The sequence below is a fragment of the Motacilla alba genome, chromosome 1A (genome assembly GCF_015832195.1).
Source record: "Motacilla alba alba isolate MOTALB_02 chromosome 1A, Motacilla_alba_V1.0_pri, whole genome shotgun sequence".
In the NCBI taxonomy this organism is placed as follows: Eukaryota; Metazoa; Chordata; class Aves; order Passeriformes; family Motacillidae; genus Motacilla; species Motacilla alba.
The window spans coordinates 14,966,673-14,988,457 of NC_052031.1; the positions used below are offsets into that span (position 1 = coordinate 14,966,673).

Consider the following 21,785-nt stretch of genomic DNA (forward strand, 5'->3'; position numbering starts at 1 on the left):
CACTTTTCCTAACATAGCTGCCCAAACTGTGACATACAAGGAGATGCAAATTCCTTTAAAACCTGGAGGAGTGTACTCAGTCCATCAAATGCAGATGTTTTTCCCTTTCTGTTGAGAATTTAGGCAATGTATGCACCTTCAGAGTGATCTGCAGCTGGAATTCTGGTTCTGACCTCCTAGGCTGTTCTTACCTGACGTGAAACTAGTATGCTCCAGGGAGTGAGGGAAGGAGCCTGTTGAATGATGGAAGCACTTGGTTGGAGTGAGAATTGTTTTGGGTTTTTTTTTTTCTGCACTTGTCCTACTGATTCCTACTGGTCTACCTGCTTGATCTTTCATTTGGAGTATGGAATGTGTTCTCATCCTGCAATAATATCCCATGGTGGGATGGCTAGGGGATGTTGTAGGAAACTGAAAGGAGGATGGTTGTTCATAGGCCTTTTAGGCCCAGAGCTCAGGTCCTGCTGCTTTTTGTTACATAAAGTTGCTCTATGTGGTGATGTTATGAAATGTGGTGCAAATACAGATATAGACATAGAGTGCTAAGGGTAAGCCCTAGTTTTGGGCTTCTGTTGGAGAACAGCAGATAACTTGCAGTGGAGAATTCAGCCAGTTCAGAACCTGAGGTAGAGAACAGGCACATTAGACATGTATGGACAGGTAAGATGAGCATTTGGGCATCTTTCAGATGAAGTAGGTAAGCAACTCAGGAATTACAGTAGGCAGTCCTGACAGCTGCATGATCCAAATCACTGTCTAGGAATTTAGGTTGACTATAAATTAATCTCAGTTTATGTATGATTAGGCAAATGTTTGAAAAATGTTTCTGGAAACACCCATTAATTGCTTTTACAATTTAATGTGTGGAACAAGTAATGATCTAGTATCTCCTATTCTGTGCTAGGGAGATACAAGACCTGCTGACCTGTGTGGTTCACGGATTGGAGTGAGCTAGATGCAGAAATATTTTCACAAATACTGTGAAGTTGCTACTCTTGTTTCACTTTGTGCCTGAGGACCTGTCGGCTTCTCTCTGCTCTTTTTCTCCTTGGTGTGTAATGCTGACCTGTGTTTCTGACTTCCAGTCAAACGCTCATGATCGCGTGTGTGAGCCCTTCAGATCGAGACTTCATGGAAACTTTGAACACACTAAAGTACGCCAACCGGGCACGGAACATCAAGAACAAAGTGATGGTTAATCAGGATAGGGCCAGTCAGCAAATAAATGCTTTGCGCAGTGAGATTGCACGGCTGCAGATGGAACTCATGGAATACAAAACCGTAAGTTTATCCTCTTAGGGTTTCTTCTGCTTTAAAGTGCTTATAATTCCTCACTTGGTTTTTTTCCCCTGTTGACTATTTCCACTTCATATGCTAAAAACATTGGGAAAGCATCACTGACGTAAACAACACTCAATTCCAGTGATTACCAGATGTTTTTAGAAAACGTAGATTGTATCCCCAAAAGAAGAGATGTCAGCAAATGTCAGTGATATTTACTGATGATGTGTGCTGTTTGCTTTTTGAAAGGCAATGAGAAAGTCACTTCCAAATGAAAAATGACCAAACCACAACTTAGATTGATGCATAAATGAACGTGTACAGTTACTGTGTATTGCTTTTGAAAGCTTCCCAGATGGCTAAAACAGTTTATTTTAAAAATCCAATCTCAAGTATTTAAGACAAATCTCATACCTGTTTCTTCCTGAATTTTATTCAGTGTTTTGAGAATAAAGGTCCTCACTGAACAGGATCACCTTTAGCTCTTCTTGAGCTAGTATTCTTATTTGATAAAGAGTTATCTTCTTATTTTTAACCTCTTCAAGAAGTTGTATTTCAGACTAAAGGGAATTACATGAAACCCTGATGCTAAGGTGTTGGCCCAGACATCAGTCTTTTTAAAATTATCCCTTTATCATTGTTGTAAACTCTTTGAGAGATTGTCTTGTGCTATGAGTGTCTGCTTAGAATTCTAAGTCATCTGTGAATTGCATTTACTAAGTTAGAATTTTTTTAAGTGTAGATCAGCCTTGACTAGTAACACAATATTTTTACTTTCTTGAAGGGTAAAAGGATTATAGATGAAGAAGGCGTTGAAAGCATCAATGACATGTTCCATGAGAATGCAATGCTGCAAACAGAAAACAACAACCTGCGTGTTAGAATTAAAGCAATGCAAGAGACTATTGATGCTCTTAGAGCCAGAATAACACAGCTTATGAGTGATCAGGCCAACCAAGTGCTAGCCAGGACAGGTATGCTGTAAATGTGCATAAACTGCTTCATAAATTCATGGACTTTAATTATATTCTTGCTTAATTGATCCCTTGAAATTAAATTATATCTTTTTATTAGTAATGTAGGACCTCCTTTGCCAGGGATAATCCTGATTATTCCTATGATTATTTCTTCTGTTTCTGGAGTCTTTTTTTAATAATATAAATAGTTTGGTACTCTGACTTGATCATCCATTTAGAAATGTGAATGACAGGAAATGTGAAACAATATTTTTGTGTAGGAATTATTTGTATGCTTAGCCCCTGTAGCGGATTAACAACCGCCCAAGACCAAGTAAATTTGACTCCAAATTAAACTCCAGATGAGTAATTTTGATTTAAGCATTGTTAAAATACACTAATACGGGAAACAAGTTACTGGTAGTCATAGGGTGATCATATGACCGAGGAAAAAAAATTAAATTCAGTTTAAGAAAGAAAGCTATTTTACAAGTAAGATTTACATGTGTAGCCCATGTGACTGTTTCCCTTTGCTGGTACCTTGTGCCTAGTAGCTAAATTCAGATATTTATACTGTTACCACCCTTAATCGTTCTCTTCCCTCATTCCCCTTTTCTCTCTGCCCTTCAAAGGGGAAGGAAATGAAGAAATTAGCAACATGATTCATAACTATATCAAGGAAATTGAAGATCTCAGGTATTTGCATTATATGTATTTGGAAAATTTTTATTTAAAAAAATAATGCAAGTGTTAGCAATACTTCAGCCATTTTCCTGTGTAGGGATTACTTTAGGAGAGTGGTCCTTCAGCTTCTAAGACCATCTGGTGTTGCTCTTGGACACAAAAATGTAACATGTTAGAGATCAAACTGACAATAGAAATTGAGAGTAAGATGTTGCCTAAATTATGGTGATAACTTAATATTGTTACACAAGGACAGTAAAACTTAGAATGATTCTTTTATAACTTTATAACCTCATATAAAAATGACAGCGCTGAGAAATTACTTGTTTAAAAAACATTTTTTTTTAAAAAATACTTCCTTTTAAAATTCAAAAACTCTTAAATATTTTAGATATTTTTATTGGACATATACTGTGCAAAAAATTATCTGGCCTATCCTCAGTTTACATTAGAGCTTTTGTGTAGCTTTCATGTACTATCTATATTCATAAAGCATGTGGAGGTATGTATCTGTGTGTATATATATCTGAGTGTATGTTCATACAGACATATTTTCATGTGTTCTGTCAAGGTTATAGATATATGTACAACATATATAACCATTGTGTAAAACGGTGTCTTAAAGGAATTTACTACATTGATGTATTGACAATAGTTGTAATTAATGGTCTACAATTCTTCCTTGTTTTGTTTTTTATTAAGAGCAAAATTATTAGAAAGTGAAGCAGTGAATGAAAATCTTCGACGCAATTTGTCAAGAGCCTCGTCGAGAGCCACGTACTTCGGTGGACCATCAGCATTTTCTGCTTCTATGCTTTCCTCAGAGAAAGAGACAATGGAAATTCTAGATATAGCCAAGAAAGATCTAGAAAAGCTGAAAAAAAAAGAAAGGAAAAAGAAAAAGAGGTGGTGTATGAATTATCGTGCTATTTCTTTTCTTTTTCTTAGTAAAAAGGCCAATTTTTTTTAATTACTGAGACTTAAAAAGGCTTTTTGTGTGGGTTTGGACCCCAAACTACTATTCCTTCAAACCCTTTTACATGCTGAAGTTACATTTTTCTTTTGCATCTTTTCTTCCAGTGAAGTGTGCAGTATTTGTAGACTGAGTGTCTCCTTTGTAATGAACTTTTCTATGTGATTATGCACAATGATAAAAGCACAGATGTGCTCTCTAAATTTTGATGGTTTTAAAAATTTATTCTAAAATGCACCTGAAATTTAACAGGTTTGAAAAAATTATAATTTTTTTTTTTAACTCTATGTCAAAACTGAAACAGCTTTCTGAAGAAAAGATATTCTGAATAGCTGGGGATTCTTTGGTAGCTGTTGAAATGGCTTCTTTTGCTTTATCTTTTGCTTCTATGAATGTTTTTTTTTAATTTGAGGTTTCCTAATTCTCTGCAACATCATGCTTTGCTGGTTTTTTTTTTTTGCTGTCCAACTTCTCATCTACTAAAATCCTCATAGAAGTTGACAGAGATGCCTGTTTAGATAGCAGTTAGCACAGCCAAGGTTTTGTGTACTCGGAGACTTTGCATCCATTAGAAATCTCTCAGTTTTAGTTGAAATTTTCCATGCGTCTAATCTGTTACTCTTTTTAATAATAGTCCTTCAGACTTCTGCAAGTTCAAAGTAAAACTGTAACAGTTAAAGCTTGAAATAGCCAAAGTATAAAGTAGATGAGGATCAGTCATATCTTTAATTTTAGGTCCTGTATCGATAAATCCATTCGCCACACAAATGTCTGATGCTTTTAGAGAACAGTCATTTTAAGTACAACTAGATTCTTTGCATATCATTTTTCAGGAAGCTCTAAGACTTTTAGGGGGATTGTGATAGATTTTGTCTCATTTTTATAGGAACTTGAGGGTAAGATGGAAGTATTAAATAAAATCAGCAGAATGTTCTGTCCTCTCTTCAGCCAAGTACTTCAGTATGTCCTTTAACTGTAAATGCAGGAACAAAGAGATTTGATTTTGTATTTTTTAACACATTTTAAAATCAAACATGCATTCAACTACGTGCTTAGATAGAGCCTCAGTTGTTCGCTTGTGTTTTTGTGCTTTTTGTTTTGTTTTTTTGAAAGCCAGTTATACTTTCTCACACCAAGAAAATAATATTGTGATGGGATGGCCAAATATTCTGATCCGAAAGTAGGAGCTACTTACCATAAGTTCTTTTTGGGATCAATTTTGAATCTTCCCATTATAGAATTAGAGAGCTATAGAAAAATTAAAGTTGGAAGAGGCCTCTTGATGGCGCCATCTTAAAGTGGGCCTTGTGGTCTATAAAATGGGGTCATACTCTTCAAAGTGCTGCTAAGGTTTGAATCTGTCTACTGGCCTGTCTGCAGACTGCTTTGTAATAAATACTTAGAAATTTCTGAGGTGCATGTGTTGGGAGGAAAATTCCTTAGATGCTGAGAAATGTTAGAATTTGAGGGATTGTACATTGTGATTCTTGCTATCTGCAGAGTGCTTCTATCCAATTAGTGAAAAGATGTGTTAAGGCTGTATCACTGTGAATTTTTATTCCGTTGAAATTTCAGGAATTGGCAGTGTGTACATTGATGTAATGCACAGACACTTTGCCATGCAGTTTGATGAGGATTCTTTGTTAGAATTCTGTCTTCTACAGGCATTTAGTTAAATTTACTATTTCTTTTTAGTGTTGCCCTTCCTTTCAAGTTGTCTAACTAGCATTTTTCTATTAAAATGGGATTGGTAAGCCTAGCTGCTAGTTCTGCTCCATCTGCTGCCTTTCTTGGTCTTTTGTTTCCAGGGTATGGGTTGGTATGAAAAATGTTGCATAATTTTAAATACATACAACTTATTAAATTGTTGTGAGGTAGCCTGAAGGTTTAAGAGCAAGGTTCTGAATGAGCTGCAGGTATGTAGTGTTAAATATCTGCAGCCTTAATAAGCACCTGTCATGAAGTTTATTGGAAACAGTTTACACAGCAATAATGTTTTGCCTACTGATTGGAGTATCCCACAGTGTGACTTAATGTGACTTACCCACTAGAAGCCCCTGGCAAATCTTCCACATTTCTTTCAGTTGTAAATTAGCCTTATAACCTGGTAACCATTTCTGACGGTTTTCTTTGGACTCCCCTAACCTTAATTAAACTAAATTAGTGCTGAACATTACATGGGGTTCAGCTTGCTAGCTCCTAGCTGATACCAAAGGAAGGTGGTAGGCAGTATAAGGTGAAAAGGCAGCAAAAGCTCTTGCTCAAAACTTTGTCATAATGGGAAATGAGGAATTTCAGTAGTTGATGAATTTTAAGCCATCTCTCTGCTTATATATGTCATTCAGACTTTTTTTACCGATAAATCCACTTTTATTCAAGAGGAAAAAGTGCAGGCAGAAATACTAACATTTTGTCCATCTCATTGCTTCTGGTGCATGTTTTTTTGTTAATTTATTAAAAAATAACAAGAAATTAATCACATGTACTTACTGAATCCCAGAAAAATAAGCTGCAGTTTTCTACTTTTTATTTAAAAACAGACAACAAAACCCAAACAAAAACATGAATGCAGTTTGAAGATTTTTTTTTATTAATTGTATTCAGAATATATTATTTAGAATATTAATAAGTTAATAATTAAAAAAAGTTTTCTTATTTCTACTTTATATTACAATATGTTTTCAGCATATATAAAACTAGTGCATTTTTTTTTTACTTGATATGTTTCTGAGAGTATAGAACTTTGGGTCAGAGGGAGTATTTGCGATTTTCAGTATTTTACCAGCCAGTTTTAAGTGGAGAAAGAAGAGAAATCTTTTTCTAGAACTGAGATATTTTCTTAATCCATTATTAGAAATAATTTGCAAAGTTTAATATATTGTCTTAAAATTTTTTCCTTAGTGTAACTTGAATTTACTTGTTATCAGTGGCAAATTAGTTAACCTACACATGCTTCTTTTTAGTTTTCTGTTTACTTTCCAACTGTCCAGGATGTATTGCCTTTTTAATACTTGTTGTCTCTTGGTGGTATCTTTTAAAATTTCATTTGAAACTCCGCAAGCTCATATATATCATTTTTTTACCTTCTTATCACTTTTGCTTTTCACTGTCTGGTTTGTCCTTCATTGGCTTGGCCTTCCAATACTGTACCTCGTGCTTTTGAAGGCTACAGAAACTTGAGGAAAGCAGTCAAGAAGAAAGAAGGTTGGAATATTTCCCAGGTTTTTAATTACCTGTCATTTCAATTAACTGGTTGTCAAGCATGAAAAGAAGTTGGGCAGATTCATAGGCACTTCAGGAGTAGTTAATTTTCATAATTCTTTCCTGGGTTTTCACTTTCAACCAGTGTTTTAACTGGAAGAAACCTCTGTTGTGGAAGTGAGGTTGACTCTGGAGTTACACAGGGTTGAGCAAGCTTTTGTGGGGAGGTGGCATTCCTGTTGAATTAATTGTTTTCTTTCTTGCATGGCCTAAGAGAAATGAAAGGCAGGAGGGAGGTGCAGTAGCACATACAGTATGAAATGTCTAGCAGGCAGTATATGACAATAATAATTTTGGCATGTGAGATCGAGAGTGTCTGGGACCAACACACCTCAGTCAAGTCTGATGCTTTGGTTTCTGAAAACAGGTGACGAAAGCCTTGAGCATTCTTCCCATTCTGTTTCAGACAAACCAGCAGATGAATAGTCATTCACAGAGAGCAGTTAAGCTGAGGGCTCTAAAAAAGAACCATATTGTGATTAAAAGTGAAACTAAATGAATTTTTATTTTTCTGCTGTCTACTTTGATCCAAAAAAACCACCCACTGAATTGGTGCAGATGATGTGAATCCACAGAAGACCAGTAGCATACACATTAAGCAGTACAGTTCTACCTGGGAGAGCTGCTGGCTCTTCTTCCTGTCTCTCCCCTTTCTTTGGCAGAACACAAATTCTCTGTAGTGGTTAGTTCTGTACTGAGTGGAAGGGAAACTGGGGTTTGCATGAGGATTGCAGCTAAGATCCATTATCTTTTAGGCTTAATACATAGAACATGTTCTGGTTTGAGGGAAATGAGATTGTGTCACACAGTGTTCCCTGTTAGGCATTTTTTGTGTACAAATCTGGTTAGATTTTTAAATTCCAGCATCCCCAGCTGCTGCATGGATTCAGATTTTCCAAGCAAAAGCTTTCTGCCTTGTGCATGGTCTGCTCATAACTGGTAATGAGTGGGGCAGAAAGGAATCAGTTAGCACTGAACAGTTAAAAAGTAATACAACAGAAAGTCACATGCACACAGCACCATGCTACTCAACAGGCAGTTTTAAATTGGAGCTCTGTTTTAAAGGTATCACTAACCAAATCATAGTGTCTCAAATCTGCTGTCTATTTCTTGTCACTGCACTGAGTATTGGATTTGCCCAAGAGTTTGATCTTGAATCTGAGCTCCTCTTGGTATCAGTGGAGGAAGATGTGCATTTCTAGTTTCTCTGCTTGATTGGTGACAGCACAACTTGCCAAACTTTTATGCAGCTGATGTTAGTTGAGGTGGATTCCATACTATGCAGTCCTACCCACATTTTTTCATTATTACCCCCTACGGTGTCCAGCTCTGTTCTGTCACAATTTCCCGTCCATTGGAACTTTGGATTTTGTAGCACTAGAGGGACTGATACCTGGTCTGGGACAATTTGCAGAGTGCCATTGATTTTTTGTTTATATTTGCATGTGATGTCTTAAATATGCACTTAAAAATGTTAAAACTTGCCCTAATGGGTAATATACCAAACATTAGAACAAAACAAAAAAAAAAAAAAGCTGCTGTGAAGCCTTTTCGTTGTTGTATCAGTGACTGCTTTGAGCAGTCCCTTTATGTCAAAGTAGATAACTAATGAAAAGAGTGGTCATAGTACAGTACATAGTACATAGGATATTGTTTAAGGTTTATACATAAATTTTAAGACTATTCTAAATAGAGTAGGCTCTGTTATAGCTTGAAAGTATAGAAATACCTGTAATGTATGTTGTACTTGCACACAATGTTATTTTATTGTTTTGTAAAAGCTACTCTGGGTACACTGCAACTTCCATGCAAAATGAGTACTGCTGTAGTATATGGAGATGTATATTCTGATTGTCTCAGTTGTGCAGTATGCTGGAACTATGTGCTAATCAGTACTATTACCTTGCAAACCAAGATTAAGAGTAATTAGGCATTGTTTTATTATCTGCAGAAGTTTGGAAGTTGTGTTTTACCCATGCCCAACACCTGTACATTTTTCTAACTACACTTTATTTTTAATCTTTATTTGGAATTACAACTTACTGGTTTGGGGGATGGGAAACTATTGCCATTTCAGTTTGTGAATAATTTGTGTCTGCCTCTCCTACTAGTGTTAAGGAGGATAACACAGACAACGAGCAGGAGAAAAGAGATGAAAAAGGCACTTCAGAGAGAGAGAATAATGAATTGGAGGGAGTAAGTATTCTAAGTGTTTGGTTTATTTGTTCATTGTCTGTTTGAAGATTTACAAGGTTATAGAAAGAAAATTAGGGATGTGCTAGGTGAATATTGCAGCTTCTCAGTGATAGTAAAAAATTATTTAGGCATGGAAAAGTGTGCAGTGCTTTAATGTCTGTATGTTTTGTAGGAGGAAATTCAGGAAGGCAGTGATCATGACGATGAAGAAGAGGAAGATGATGAGGATGAAGATGATATGGAAGTTGTTGAAAGCTCAGATGAATCAGATTCTGACTCTGATGAAAAAGGTGATGTCAGTGCAATATTCTGTAGAGTTTTGCAAATAATACCTGTCAAACCTCAGGTCTTGGTAGGCAATAAAGTGTGTTGTCAGCTGTCTGTGTGTAATTCTCTGTGAAGTGCATGTTCTGTGAGTTATTTTTTTGGTTATGGTGCTAAAACATGTACTAGACAGCTGATCAAGTGTCCCTGTATGGGTTTTGAATTGACCAGAAGCCAGGTTCATTGTGATTTGTGTGGAATACTCCCATGCACTATATGTATTTGCAGTGACCCTAAGATTGCAAGGTTTATCTGTGTTCATGTGGTCCTTGCTTTACTTTAACAGAAATCTTTCTATTTCAGAAAATTATCAAGCTGACTTGGCAAATATCACCTGTGAAATAGCCATTAAGCAGAAACTGATAGATGAGCTAGAAAACAGCCAGCGAAGGTTGCAAACACTGAAAAAACAGTATGAAGAGAAACTAATGATGCTACAACATAAAATTCGAGACACTCAGCTTGAAAGAGATCAGGTTCTCCAAAACTTGGGTAAGAAGTACAAAATCATTGATCTTGTATAAGCTGTTGAAGTTGAACCATTTTCTACTTCTCTTATTTTCTTTTTCAAATTTGGTGAGAAATTGCAGAAAATGGAGGTATGTTTTGTACCCATAATGCCAGTGAATGAGATTCTTTAATTGTTCTAGTTTCTATCAGAATTGAGAGAATAATTTTTTAAAATTTATTGCTACTGACAGGTATTTGATTTGGGTGAATAAGCATTTTAAGTTTTCTAAAAGCTCTCATAATCCTGGAGATAGTTTTTTTTTTTTTGTTTTTTTTTTTCATGTTCTTTCCTCCCCACTTTCTTTTGATTTGTATGAGAATAAGAACAGGAATCAGTGAAATACAGCTTTCAGAGGTGTTTACTGACCAAACATTTTCAAATATGTATTAGTATTGAGATGACAAACCACCTATGACTCAGGAATCCCAAGCCACAAATAACTGCACTTTGGGAGTGCTGTGGAAAGTATTTTGTTTGTTTTCATTTTTTAAACATATATATGCATTATGGTTATACACTGTCTAAGCTTTTGCTGTTCCCCTGTTATTCCTTAGACCTTCCCTGCTGACCAGTGCTGGAAGAGGAATACTAGGCTTGATGGCTTTTAGGACTGGTGTTATACTCCTGTGTACATATGTGTGAATGTGTGTATTTGTGCTTTCAGGTGCTCAGATTTGTTACAAAGAAGTCAGAGGAAAGTGTTAGTAGTTAATCTCTTATCCCAGAATGCATTCGAGGTGGAAAGTTCAAAGCAGTGCAAGTGGCAGGAGCTAGAGAGAAATTAGGTTGTTTTAAAGGTATTGCAGAGCAGTACTATAGCAGTGCTAGAGCAGAGGAAGTAGTTATCTGCTGTGGCTGGCAAAGTAAAAGTACCCCGAACAAAAGCAGATTAACAATTCCCTTTTACTCTAGGTTCTGTAGAGACCTACTCAGAAGAAAAGGCAAAAAAAATCAAGTCAGAATATGAAAAGAAACTCCAAGCCATGAATAAAGAATTGCAGAGACTTCAAACAGCGCAAAAGGAACATGCACGTTTGCTTAAAAATCAGTCTCAATATGAAAAGCAGCTGAAGAAACTGCAGCAGGAGGTGACAGAGATGAAGAAAACCAAGGTATATTTCAGGAAATGGAAGTGTTGCACAATGAATGTTTACTGAAAATTAGGTTGAAATCTTCTGTGCATCCATCTATCTGATAACTCTGTTCTTGCTGTTATCTGCTTGAAAGTCTGAAAATAGAAGAGATGCAAGCATCAGACTGTTCCTGGGGGAGAGGGGCAGCTTTTAGTTTAATGAACAGAAATTAAGGTATCAAACATTCATAAGCTTGCACAGCTTATTAGCTGTTATTCAGCACTGAGTGAAGATGACATTAGATGGAAGACTAAATGGCTAAAAGCATGTAATATAGTGGAAAATGGCAATTTGAGAGAAAACTCTATAGGGTTGGGGGCAGGGAACAGCACTTGAGTGGGAACAGGTTTTCTAAGTGATGACTTCTTTACAGGTTCGCTTGATGAAACAAATGAAAGAAGAGCAGGAGAAAGCTAGAATGACTGAATCTAGAAGAAACAGAGAGATTGCACAGCTTAAAAAGGAGCAACGCAAACGAGAGGTGATTTGACAGATAAAGAGCTTTCTTTTGGAATAAGCATATGTCATCATGTGTGCCTCTGCTTGCAGGCACACACCGTGTATATGCATTCACTGAGGCAGTCATGTGCCTGTATGTTTTCATCATGAAAATGCACAAAATTTAGTTTGACTTCCATGCAAGCACAGTTCCTAGTTTCAGGTGATAAGTCTTCTGTGTCCTGTTGTGCTTATTGAGTATGTATATCAATGTTATCAGTGAATTAGTGATTAGTGAATCTTCACCAAGTTGTTGCTACCACCTTTCCTGCATGAAATTACTGATTTTGATAGAAATGCTACAGTGAAACATTTGGTTTTGTTCTGCACTAGGAAGATCAAGAAACAATCATGACTTGAGTCTTCATGGCACAGCAATTTTGCAGATTTCTATTAATGTGTAGAGGTCTCTTTTTTTTGTTTATGCAATGCAGTCTTTGTGAGAAAGAATAGAAAAAATATCATGTGCTGCTTCTATTTTTTCACAGCATCAGCTCAAGCTTCTGGAAGCTCAGAAAAGAAACCAAGAAGTTATCTTACGTCGCAAAACTGAAGAGGTACTGTGGTAAAGCAGCAATGCATCTTTGAAAACAGAATTGCTGTAACTTAGAACTCAGTTTTGGGAGAGTTACTCGTGTCCTTGCACTGTGTTTCAGGTCACAGCCCTTCGTCGGCAGGTAAGGCCTCTGTCTGATAAAGTGGCAGGAAAAGTGAGTCGGAAGCTGAGTCTGCCTGAGCATTCCATGCAGGAAGCAAGTTCTAGTTTGTCAGGAGAACATGATGGCTCCAGAACAGCAGCACAGCAGAAGATGAGGATTCCTGTTGCAAGGGTTCAAGCATTATCTGTAACTGCAACAAATGGGACAGGGTAAGGGTTAAAACTTTTTAGGACTGTCTTACCAGAACTGAAATTTGTGTGAACTTTCTAGCAGGTACTGTTGCAAGAGCTGTTAGTTGTCAAACTTATCATATAATGCTCATAAAATGGGCATTTTACCATTATCAAGTGCAATTTCAGTGTTCTGGGTTTAAGACAGTAATATAATAATATAAAATGGCATTAAAGAGCAAGTCACATAAACTGGATTTTGAAATATTAAGGATTTTTAAGCTGCTCTTCAAGAGAAATTACCTTGGTGGTGCAATGCCAGCAGTGTTAAGTTCATGGAAAAACTTGTCGGAAAATGCAGTTCAGTGTATCAGGTTTATTTGTGCTTTTCCACTGTGATTTGAAGCAGATCTCCTTGTTAAATAGGTAACAATGCCTACATGGCATTTGAACTCAATAGTGTCATGAAAGATGCTGCAGTGTTTGAAACCTGTTTTTCAGGTGCAGCATGTTGGAGTGCAGTAGAGTTTGGGGCTGGGTAGAGGCAGCTGTCTGGTGCTGTGAAAACCTACAACAACTTCTGCATGATGTTTTTAAGTTGTGTGTGAAAAATATTCCAGCCTGATCATTTCCACATTCGAATTTGTCACTGGACTGCTTCAGACTTAGCAGTGTATTTCTCTTGCACCTGTCACAGAAGGAAGTACCAGCGGAAAGCAGTGACGAGCAGAGTTTACTCCTCCAAGGCAGCCAGGATGAAGTGGCAGTTACTGGAACGCAGAGTGACTGACATCATTATGCAGAGGATGACTATTTCCAACATGGAGGCAGATATGAACAGGCTGCTTACGGTGGGTGATCTGCTGTGCACTGTTGGCTGTATCATTGTATTAAACAGGGAGCACTGCAAGTATGTTTGCTGTCGATTAACTGCTGTTATGGCAGCATTGGCAAAGTGGGTGGAATCTACTGTAGTCACTGAAGAGACTTTTGGCTCCGGTAAACATTTGAACAATGGGGTTGCTGTGCATAGTAAGAGCTAAGAAGCACATTAATAACATCATGTGCAAATAGATTACTGTATTCCCCTGTGTAACTTCTTCCCATGGAAATCATGATATGTTAGTTAAACTGTAGCAAACGAAGGAAAACAAAAAGGCACTTCAGTGTTCTAAGGGCTTACTAATTCCTTTTTCTGTAATGTTATGTCTTTGTGGAAAACAGCAACGTGAAGAGCTCACCAAAAGAAGAGATAAGCTTTCAAAGAAGAGGGAGAAGCTCATCAAGGGTGGGGGTGGCAGTGAAGCAGATAGAAATGTCCAAAACATAAATGAGGAGATGGAATCAGTAACTGCAAATATAGACTACATCAATGACAGCATTTCTGACTGCCAAGCAAATATTATGCAAATGGAAGAAGCAAAGGTAGGTAAAATATTATTGCAAAAATGGTAAAGTGGGGACACGAAAACACAACTGTGCTAGCACTGAAAATGGTCTCATTTAGAAATTAGTTTTTGTCTGTGTAATTATTGAGCCAGGAAGTGAAAACTGGTGAAAACTTTTATGTGAAGTTTGAGATGAAGACTTCTAAATAGATACCTGAGTTTTAGTGTCAATAGTGTAATGCAAGTTAAGATTGCAAAGCATTTAAATGTTAAAGCTGATGCTTTCTATTATGCTGGCAATAAATTAATATAATTCTTGTGACTTTTTCACAATCTGACTGGGCTTATTCTTGCACACATAGGAAGAAGGAGAGACCTTGGATGTAACAGCAGTGATTAATGCTTGCACTTTGACAGAAGCTCGATATTTGCTTGATCACTTCCTTATGATGGGTATCAATAAGGTAATGTGTTAAGTGAAGTTTGTGTGTGCCAGGACTGTGGCATGTGCCAGGAGCAGATATGTTGTGCTGACATAAAGACATGACTAATGTGGGTTAAACAAAGCAAAGTGGTTGGCATTACTGAGTCATGCTGATTCTCAGTGTGAAGGCCCTTGAGATCTGTTGTCCTCAACTTACTGCCTCTTTCTCACGCCCCAGTAGAGCCTTCTTCACTGTATTAATTAGCTCATGTTGTTCTTACAAGAGCACTAGCTTTTTGTAATCAAATAAATCTCTGTTTTTCAACAAACTCCTAAAGAGAGCTCGAGATCTTTTAAAAAAAAGACTGGCTCAGCCACCTTTGTACAACTATGAACCTCAAAAAATTTAGGTTATATGTTGATGCATGACATACTTCAGTCTGAGTAGAGCCAAAGGGATTCTTCTGAAGGTGTTGGGGAAATATGTTTTCTCTCACATTTTCAAAATATGTATTTTGTAGCTTATAACCCTGTGCACATATGTATCATATGCTCTTGTTGCTGCTTTTCTTTGTCTCATTGAGTCACATGGAAGATTTCAATGACACTGAAACTGTCTTTGGGTCAGCCCCTCTGGCCAATTCTCTGGGGTTTCTTTTGCATTCTTGATTTGTCACTATGCAGGTAATCCAGAAAGTTTGTAGGAAAAAAAAAGGGTAAAGAAAATTCCCACAATCACATTGGCTTCTGGAAATTTCAATCTTCTAATATTTTTTCAGCCCTTGGATGTGTTTGAATGGATCTTGCCACAGAGTTAATGTGAGAAAAGTGCTTCTGACTCACTCTGTTAATTTCTCTTTATTACGATAAAAAGCTCCATTATGTAAAGGATTCTATCATCTCTTTGTTTAGTAATTATCACATAGAAAAGCTGAAAGGATATTTTTTTTTGCAAAATTGGTCATGCCTACTGTCTATTCTATTGTTTGTTTTCACCTGCAGAATGTGTCTACTGATATGTAGCTTTAGTTCAATCAAAATGTAGTGTGTAAATTCATAGGGCTACACGTGTTACTCCAGCACTAGCACTCAAAGTCTGCTGTTGCCCTACAAGCCTTTGAGAAGATGTGTTGTACCTTCATTTTTCCATACTGTTTCTTTTGGAATTTGGAAATCTATTTGGAAACCATTCCATAAATATCTTTGGCTGTATTTTTTACAACTAAAAAATCACACAAATCCATGGATCTAGGGAAGTTCTCTTAGAATGATTTCTGTCATAAGTTAGGCCATAAGACCTTTGATTAGAAGCTGGAAGTTCACTCAGTGATTGTGTAGGAAAGATTACAGTTCTGTGTCCCACTCTGTCCCACTTCCACCTGGCTCCTGTTCCTTGTTGTAGAGTACCACAGGTAATAATTTTTTAAGAGGTATTTATTTGGGAAAAGTGGAGGGTGTTCTTTCAGATGCTTTCTACTGTTAAGAAATTCAAAGACTCTAAATTGCACTTGGGAGTCATGTCCCACTTAGCCACTAGATGCATATTTGCAAGGCAGTCTGAGGAATGCAAGTTAAAGGAATGCTTATTGAGTCTCTTTAAAGGTGAAGAAAGAAAAAGACCCTTTGTTGACACCTGATCTTCAGGATGTGAGAAGGTGGCTGCAATGTACACAGTGTTTGTGTTTGTAGTTTTAAAAAAAATTTGACAATTTTCATTTTGTAAAACAAGGGTTGTGATAAAATATTTGTCATCTTTCTTTCTCTTAGGGTCTCCAAGCAGCTCAGAAAGAAGCTCAGATCAAAGTTCTTGAGGGACGCCTTAAGCAGACAGAAATTACTAGTGCTACTCAAAACCAACTGCTGTTTCATATGCTAAAAGAAAAAGCTGAATTAAATCCTGAACTTGATGCTTTTCTGGGTCATGCTTTGCAAGGTAGTTTCTTCCTCTTGTTTTCTGAATAGTCAGCTGCATGTCATGTTTGCCTTTTGTGCATGCTGTACTGGGCATTCTAGGCTATTTCTTTTCTGAATAGATGCTGTATTGTAACATCTTACACTTCACAATTGACATACACTTATGGCATTTTTAAGTAGACCCTCTCAGCAGTGAAATGTAGGAAACAAAGTTTTTTATTATTTAGATTTTTTTAAAATTCAAATAATCTGCTTTGTTATCTTTACAATCTGGAATTGTTTTAACTTCTGAATGGGAAGTTCAAAAATTCAATCCTGTTCAGTCATGCTGCGCTAGGGATTTTGGATTGGCATCTTATGTCGTTACGGCATCTATTCTACTTCTCATGAGATGATACTAAGAAAAATTTAGAATACATTTGGGTACTTTTGTTTTATTTCTTTTTATAAATGGATATGTTTTGATTGGAATGTTGCTTTTTTTTCCTTGTTGCTGTATTTACACAGACCTAGATAGCATACCACTGGGTAAGTATGTTTAGCTTTCTGTGTACTGTACAGCTGCATGAGTTACTAATTCATTCATGTTCACTAACTGATGCATCTTAGAATTTGTGAGTGTGTGAAATTTGCATGAACTACTCTGTAAATGTACTCATTATCATGAGCTTAAAGAGCATTTCTTCCTTTCTGAAACCACCCCTAGCTCTTGTGGTAATAGCTGTTGTGGTAGTTAAAAGTGAAGACAGTAAGCAGAGCTGTATTTCAAATTTATGACTTGGTGCTTGCGAGCCCAAAGTATGTTCAGACTACATAAAACTGTTTTGTGATATCCTACTGTTGTGACAAATTCTGCTCATATTTTTAGGTTTGGAAAAAAGGCAATTCTTGCAGGTCATTTTTAACCTTTTGCAAATAGCTCATTTTGTAATGCAAATATTGTACAGAATGCAGGATTATATCCCACTTTTTCAATTGGGTTTAAGTTACTGACTTCACTGATTTTAAGATAAGTCTCTTGTTGCAGTTGCTTGTTCCCAAAAGAATTAAGCTTATTTTCTTCCCTCCAAAGAATTGGCTATATTTGGTATTTGAGAAAAACAGTCCTGTTACAGTGATAATTCCTTTTGTGTTGTCTTGTGCTACTTTTAATCACATTTTGCTGTCCTGTGCTAGTTTGCACAGCATTTCAAAGCACAAAACTACATGGAAGTGTGTAGATGATAATGTAGAGATGGTGAGAACTTGGCCAGCTTCCCGTCAGGTGACACCTGGAGATTTGTGTCAGCGGATCTCGCTACATGCAGCCAGTTATTTATTCAGGAACCTCAGTGGTTTGTGGTATCATAGTGTCTCTTGAACAGGCCTTTAATGTGTGTGCATGTTCACCTCTGTTGGAGCATTGTTTCTCCTGACAGCATTGCATTTTCTTTAGCTCTGGACAGGCTTTTACTTATTAACAACATCTCAAGCAATGAAAAGCCACTTGCTAAATGTATTGAAACAGTAGCTCTGTAATAAAATTTTTCATAGAGTGTTATCTCATTGAAGAACCTTTTTAACACTGCAAGCATCACCTGAGGCTTTTAGAGTATCTAAGCCACTCAGGACTCTGCTAACACTTCGTAGGAAGGAAATGCAGCTGCATATGCTGCTGTAACCTAGGTCCAAGACTGTTGCTAGTCTGTGTTTTGTGGCTCACTAGTGCCCAAACCTTTTAGCTGCAGGGAGTTCAGACACCACTGTAGTAAGGCTTTGCTGCTGGGATTGCTGGCTGGTTCGCAGGGACGCTGTTGGTGCAGGGCCTGACACAGTTCCTGCAGGTAGAAGTGTGGGTGGCAGCAGGTCCTGAGATCAGTCTCACCAGGATGCCTGACATCTCAGTGGTAGAGCACAGAGAGCCCTATCCCAAGAAAAGGGATTGCACTTCCATGGTATTTGTCTTGATGCCTGCTTTCAGATCCACCATCTTCAAAAGTTCTTATCACTTTGAATACACTTGGCTCAGAAAAGTTTGAACATTCCCCAGTGTAGTTGTGCACTTGCATTCAGCTGTAGACAAGAAGTTTCAGTCTTCAGAAAAGTACATCACAGGCTCAGGTTTTGACTTGAATGGACTTTCAGTGCACATCTGCCTTGGTGGATGAACCAGCTGCCATTCCCTATCCCATCTGCTCTTGTGAAGAGTTAAAATGACCATGAAATTGAGTTTTGAATGTTGTGGAAGCTGCTTTTACTTCCCACCTGTGATGTATGGACATTCATGGATGTGTGCATCTATATGCAGATTTTGAGAGGGCTGGTCAGATGTCATTTCCTCTGGGTGAACTGTGCTGGTGTATGGCATTGTTCTGGTACGGTCCAGTTGCCACTGCATGAGGATGAAGATGAATAATCAGAAAATTTTCCACCTGTTCTGCAAGCAGTGCTTTGCTAGCAGCTATCCCTGGAAACATTACTGTCTTTACTAACTTCATTTCTCCTTTCATCTCTTCTCACTCTCACAAAATCTTGCTCTTTCTACCTTTTTGTTGATTCTGCACACTGGTTTCTGTCTTGGGGCTTTGGGCAGTGTTCCTGTGTTGAATTGCAGGCAATCTGAAGAAACTCATCAGGTCAGATGAGAGTGAGCCTACAAATAAAATCTGACCTTTTGTGGTCATTCCACCCTTTCTACTGAGTTACCTGTAAAAAGAGATCCCAAGTTCTTTATGAGTAGGGGATGAAGTAACACAATTCTAATAGGAATCCTATATTTTTTTCAAAATGCATTTATTTTAGGGATGCTGCTTTTGTCTTACTGAAAGGAGCAGTACTCTAAATCCCCACTTTTGCAGAAAGCATATAATAATAATAATAGCAATAATATCAACACTAATGATGATAATAAGTACTGAAAGGTTCTAATCTGGCCTCTAATCCATGATGGAACAAAAAGAAACGTGAAAATTCAGAGTGCTATTCCTGTGACCCTGCCTTCTTTAGAATATTGTATTTCTGATAATTAAGATTACATTGTTAAGATTAATTCATCAGTTTGGTAACTCTGAAGTGCATTATTAGTGTTGGTTCTAGGTTGATAGTTTTAGCTTTTTCAGGGAACATGTTTAGATGCAGCATACCCAAAAGGCAGTATTTTCCTTCTCTTTTTTCCATTCCTTCTCAAAATTCAGCTGAAAGCTGCATCTTTCCTCCCTTTCTCCAAAGCATGAACTTAAAACATATACACTGGCAAACCTCTTTTAATATGGGTTACAAATATATTTGTTCTATGCATTGCAAACGGTATCTGCTTTTTGACAGAAATTAAGTAAAGAAACTCAGTGTCTCTTAGTAAAGAGGAGGTGTAATGGAATGTCATTACAAGGTTATTTAATCCTTAATATTTCATGAGTATGTTCAAAAATAAGGGACTGTGCTTGCAAAAATGTGTTACCTATGTCCTTGATCTATGCCTAAAATGTATTATTAGAATAACATGCAATTCAGGGGATTTGCTTTCCCAGCAGTTTGGAGCCGATTGTACATGTGCCCTTGACTCATTGTGTCAGCTTAATGTTTTGCACCATTTGCATGCAGACGTGTTAATTGGATGTTTGACAGTGTTAGTGTGTGGCATGCATGCTGGTTTTGTCTTCTGTGGACAGGTTTTTGTTCCCATTTTTGCTTCAGGAACATTTCTACTGAGCAGCTTCCTTTAGAAATTAATCTCTTTTTAGGAAGCCGTTCTAGAGTATTAAGTGGTAGCATCATCCTCTTTTGAAATGAATCCTTATATACTAATAAAGTGCTTGGTGCTTGTCAGCTCAAATGCTTGGTGGCATTCTGTATCTGAGGAGGCTGAGCCTCAGCTCACTAGCTAGTTAAAAATATTATTTTCTTTTTCATTGTAGCCAAGCTGATTCTGTCTTGGAGCAAGAAGATGAAAAAAAAGAGGAGAAAGGGACATTCTTACTGTTCACTGATTTACATCTCATATCTTCCATGTCTTGCAGACAATTTTCTTTGCTTTATCTGCTCTCTTACAGATTTCCTTCTAGAATTTCTGTTTTTCTATCATCTCTGTTGCTCTGCTACAGTAGACAGAGGACCATGTTTGGCACAGTATGCCTAGATGTATGATGTATTTAGATTGTATGAAAATAATTACTTCAGGTGTCAGGAAAATTCAGTGGGGGCTGGATAGAAAATAGTCAATATATTTTGAAAATCCCTATCTTTTGTACTCTGTTAATCTACATTCAGCATTGTCTGAGTTGCTTTGTCTAGCATTTAAAGCCTTCACATCCTGTTGTAGAGGGACAGACTAATGTTATTCTTCTGGAAATTTTCTAGAAAATTTGGAAGATAGTACTGATGAGGATGCCCCATTGCATAGTCCTGGAACAGAAGGAAGGTGAGGAAATCTTTGTTATTACCGATTCTAGAAAAATTACTGTAATTTCCTTATTTTGTAATGCAGAATCATGTATACTTTAGAAAGTGTCTTTAACATTGTTTCATTATACTTTGCCCACGATTTCAGTAGAAAGAATAAAATAAAAATACACATCTGGAAATCTGCAAAAAGTATGACTTTCTAACTGTGATGCAATTTTTCTTTTAGTTCATTATCTTCAGATCTCTTGAAGCTTTGTGGTGAAGTCAAGCCCAAAAGCAAGGTAGGATGTACAATGATGATGATAATTCTTCTACATGTCTTTTAAGTGATTCTATGATTTTATAATAATTCATAATTTAATGACACCTTCTGGAGAATGCTCTTGCTTTGCCCAAGACACTTTAATGAATGAAGATGTGCAAAAGGTGAACTGATGTATTTTCATATGCTTTTGTGTGACACTCTTCTCTAAGAAGCGATAATAAAAATAACTTCTTCAGTATTTTGGGGTTAAGTTATTAGAATTCCAGAAAGAGATGTGTTCTTCCAGTTACTTGCACTCCAAACTGATGTAGTTTTGCAGATTAGTATTAGGCTACAGTTCAATGCTATTGCCAATGGGAACTGTGGACGTGCTTATTGTTTGCAATTTGTCACAGAAATCTTGAAGTTTATGAAACAAAAGTTTGACCTCCAGGATCTTAATTACAGTTGACAATGGAGGACTATAGCTAGGCTGACTACAGTTTAATATTAATGGCAGTGGGAACTGGAAATGTGCACTGATGGCAATTTTGCTTCTGTGCTCACAGGAGCATATACCAAGTTTGCAAAGTAAATAGAAGCTTAGCCTCTACTTTTCCAACTACAGTTGGCTTTGGAAGAAACCATCTGTGTTGGCTGTTGAATTATTTGGTAAAATTCCTTGGTGTGAAGCTTTTTGGGCTGTTTAATAACTGAGTTCGGTCTGAAAATGCAATGAAATAAACATATAATTTTTGTAATGGCTCTTTTCAGACTGGATCTTTGTCT

The 21,785-nt window shown here is 37.0% G+C and overlaps 1 protein-coding gene across 11 annotated transcripts in view; it reads left to right on the plus strand.

Moving 5' to 3' along the window:
- Positions 1-21,785, plus strand: part of KIF21A (kinesin family member 21A) — an 86,779-nt gene that overhangs the window by 42,404 nt on the left and 22,590 nt on the right. For 5 of the 11 annotated variants that reach the window (XM_038155727.1, XM_038155731.1, XM_038155734.1 and 2 more), the window contains exons 8-26: positions 1,086-1,281; positions 2,066-2,255; positions 2,870-2,933; positions 3,624-3,827; positions 7,060-7,098; positions 9,267-9,351; positions 9,524-9,641; positions 9,979-10,167; positions 11,099-11,298; positions 11,693-11,800; positions 12,306-12,374; positions 12,474-12,685; positions 13,344-13,497; positions 13,871-14,071; positions 14,397-14,498; positions 16,226-16,391; positions 16,880-16,900; positions 20,708-20,768; positions 20,979-21,033. In XM_038155727.1, the coding sequence (XP_038011655.1) occupies positions 1,086-1,281; positions 2,066-2,255; positions 2,870-2,933; positions 3,624-3,827; positions 7,060-7,098; positions 9,267-9,351; positions 9,524-9,641; positions 9,979-10,167; positions 11,099-11,298; positions 11,693-11,800; positions 12,306-12,374; positions 12,474-12,685; positions 13,344-13,497; positions 13,871-14,071; positions 14,397-14,498; positions 16,226-16,391; positions 16,880-16,900; positions 20,708-20,768; positions 20,979-21,033 (2,434 nt within the window). The remainder of the gene's footprint in view (positions 1-1,085; positions 1,282-2,065; positions 2,256-2,869; positions 2,934-3,623; positions 3,828-7,059; positions 7,099-9,266; positions 9,352-9,523; positions 9,642-9,978; positions 10,168-11,098; positions 11,299-11,692; positions 11,801-12,305; positions 12,375-12,473; positions 12,686-13,343; positions 13,498-13,870; positions 14,072-14,396; positions 14,499-16,225; positions 16,392-16,879; positions 16,901-20,707; positions 20,769-20,978; positions 21,034-21,785) is intronic. The other 6 variants (XM_038155730.1, XM_038155738.1, XM_038155737.1 and 3 more) reach the window with 3 other exon arrangements.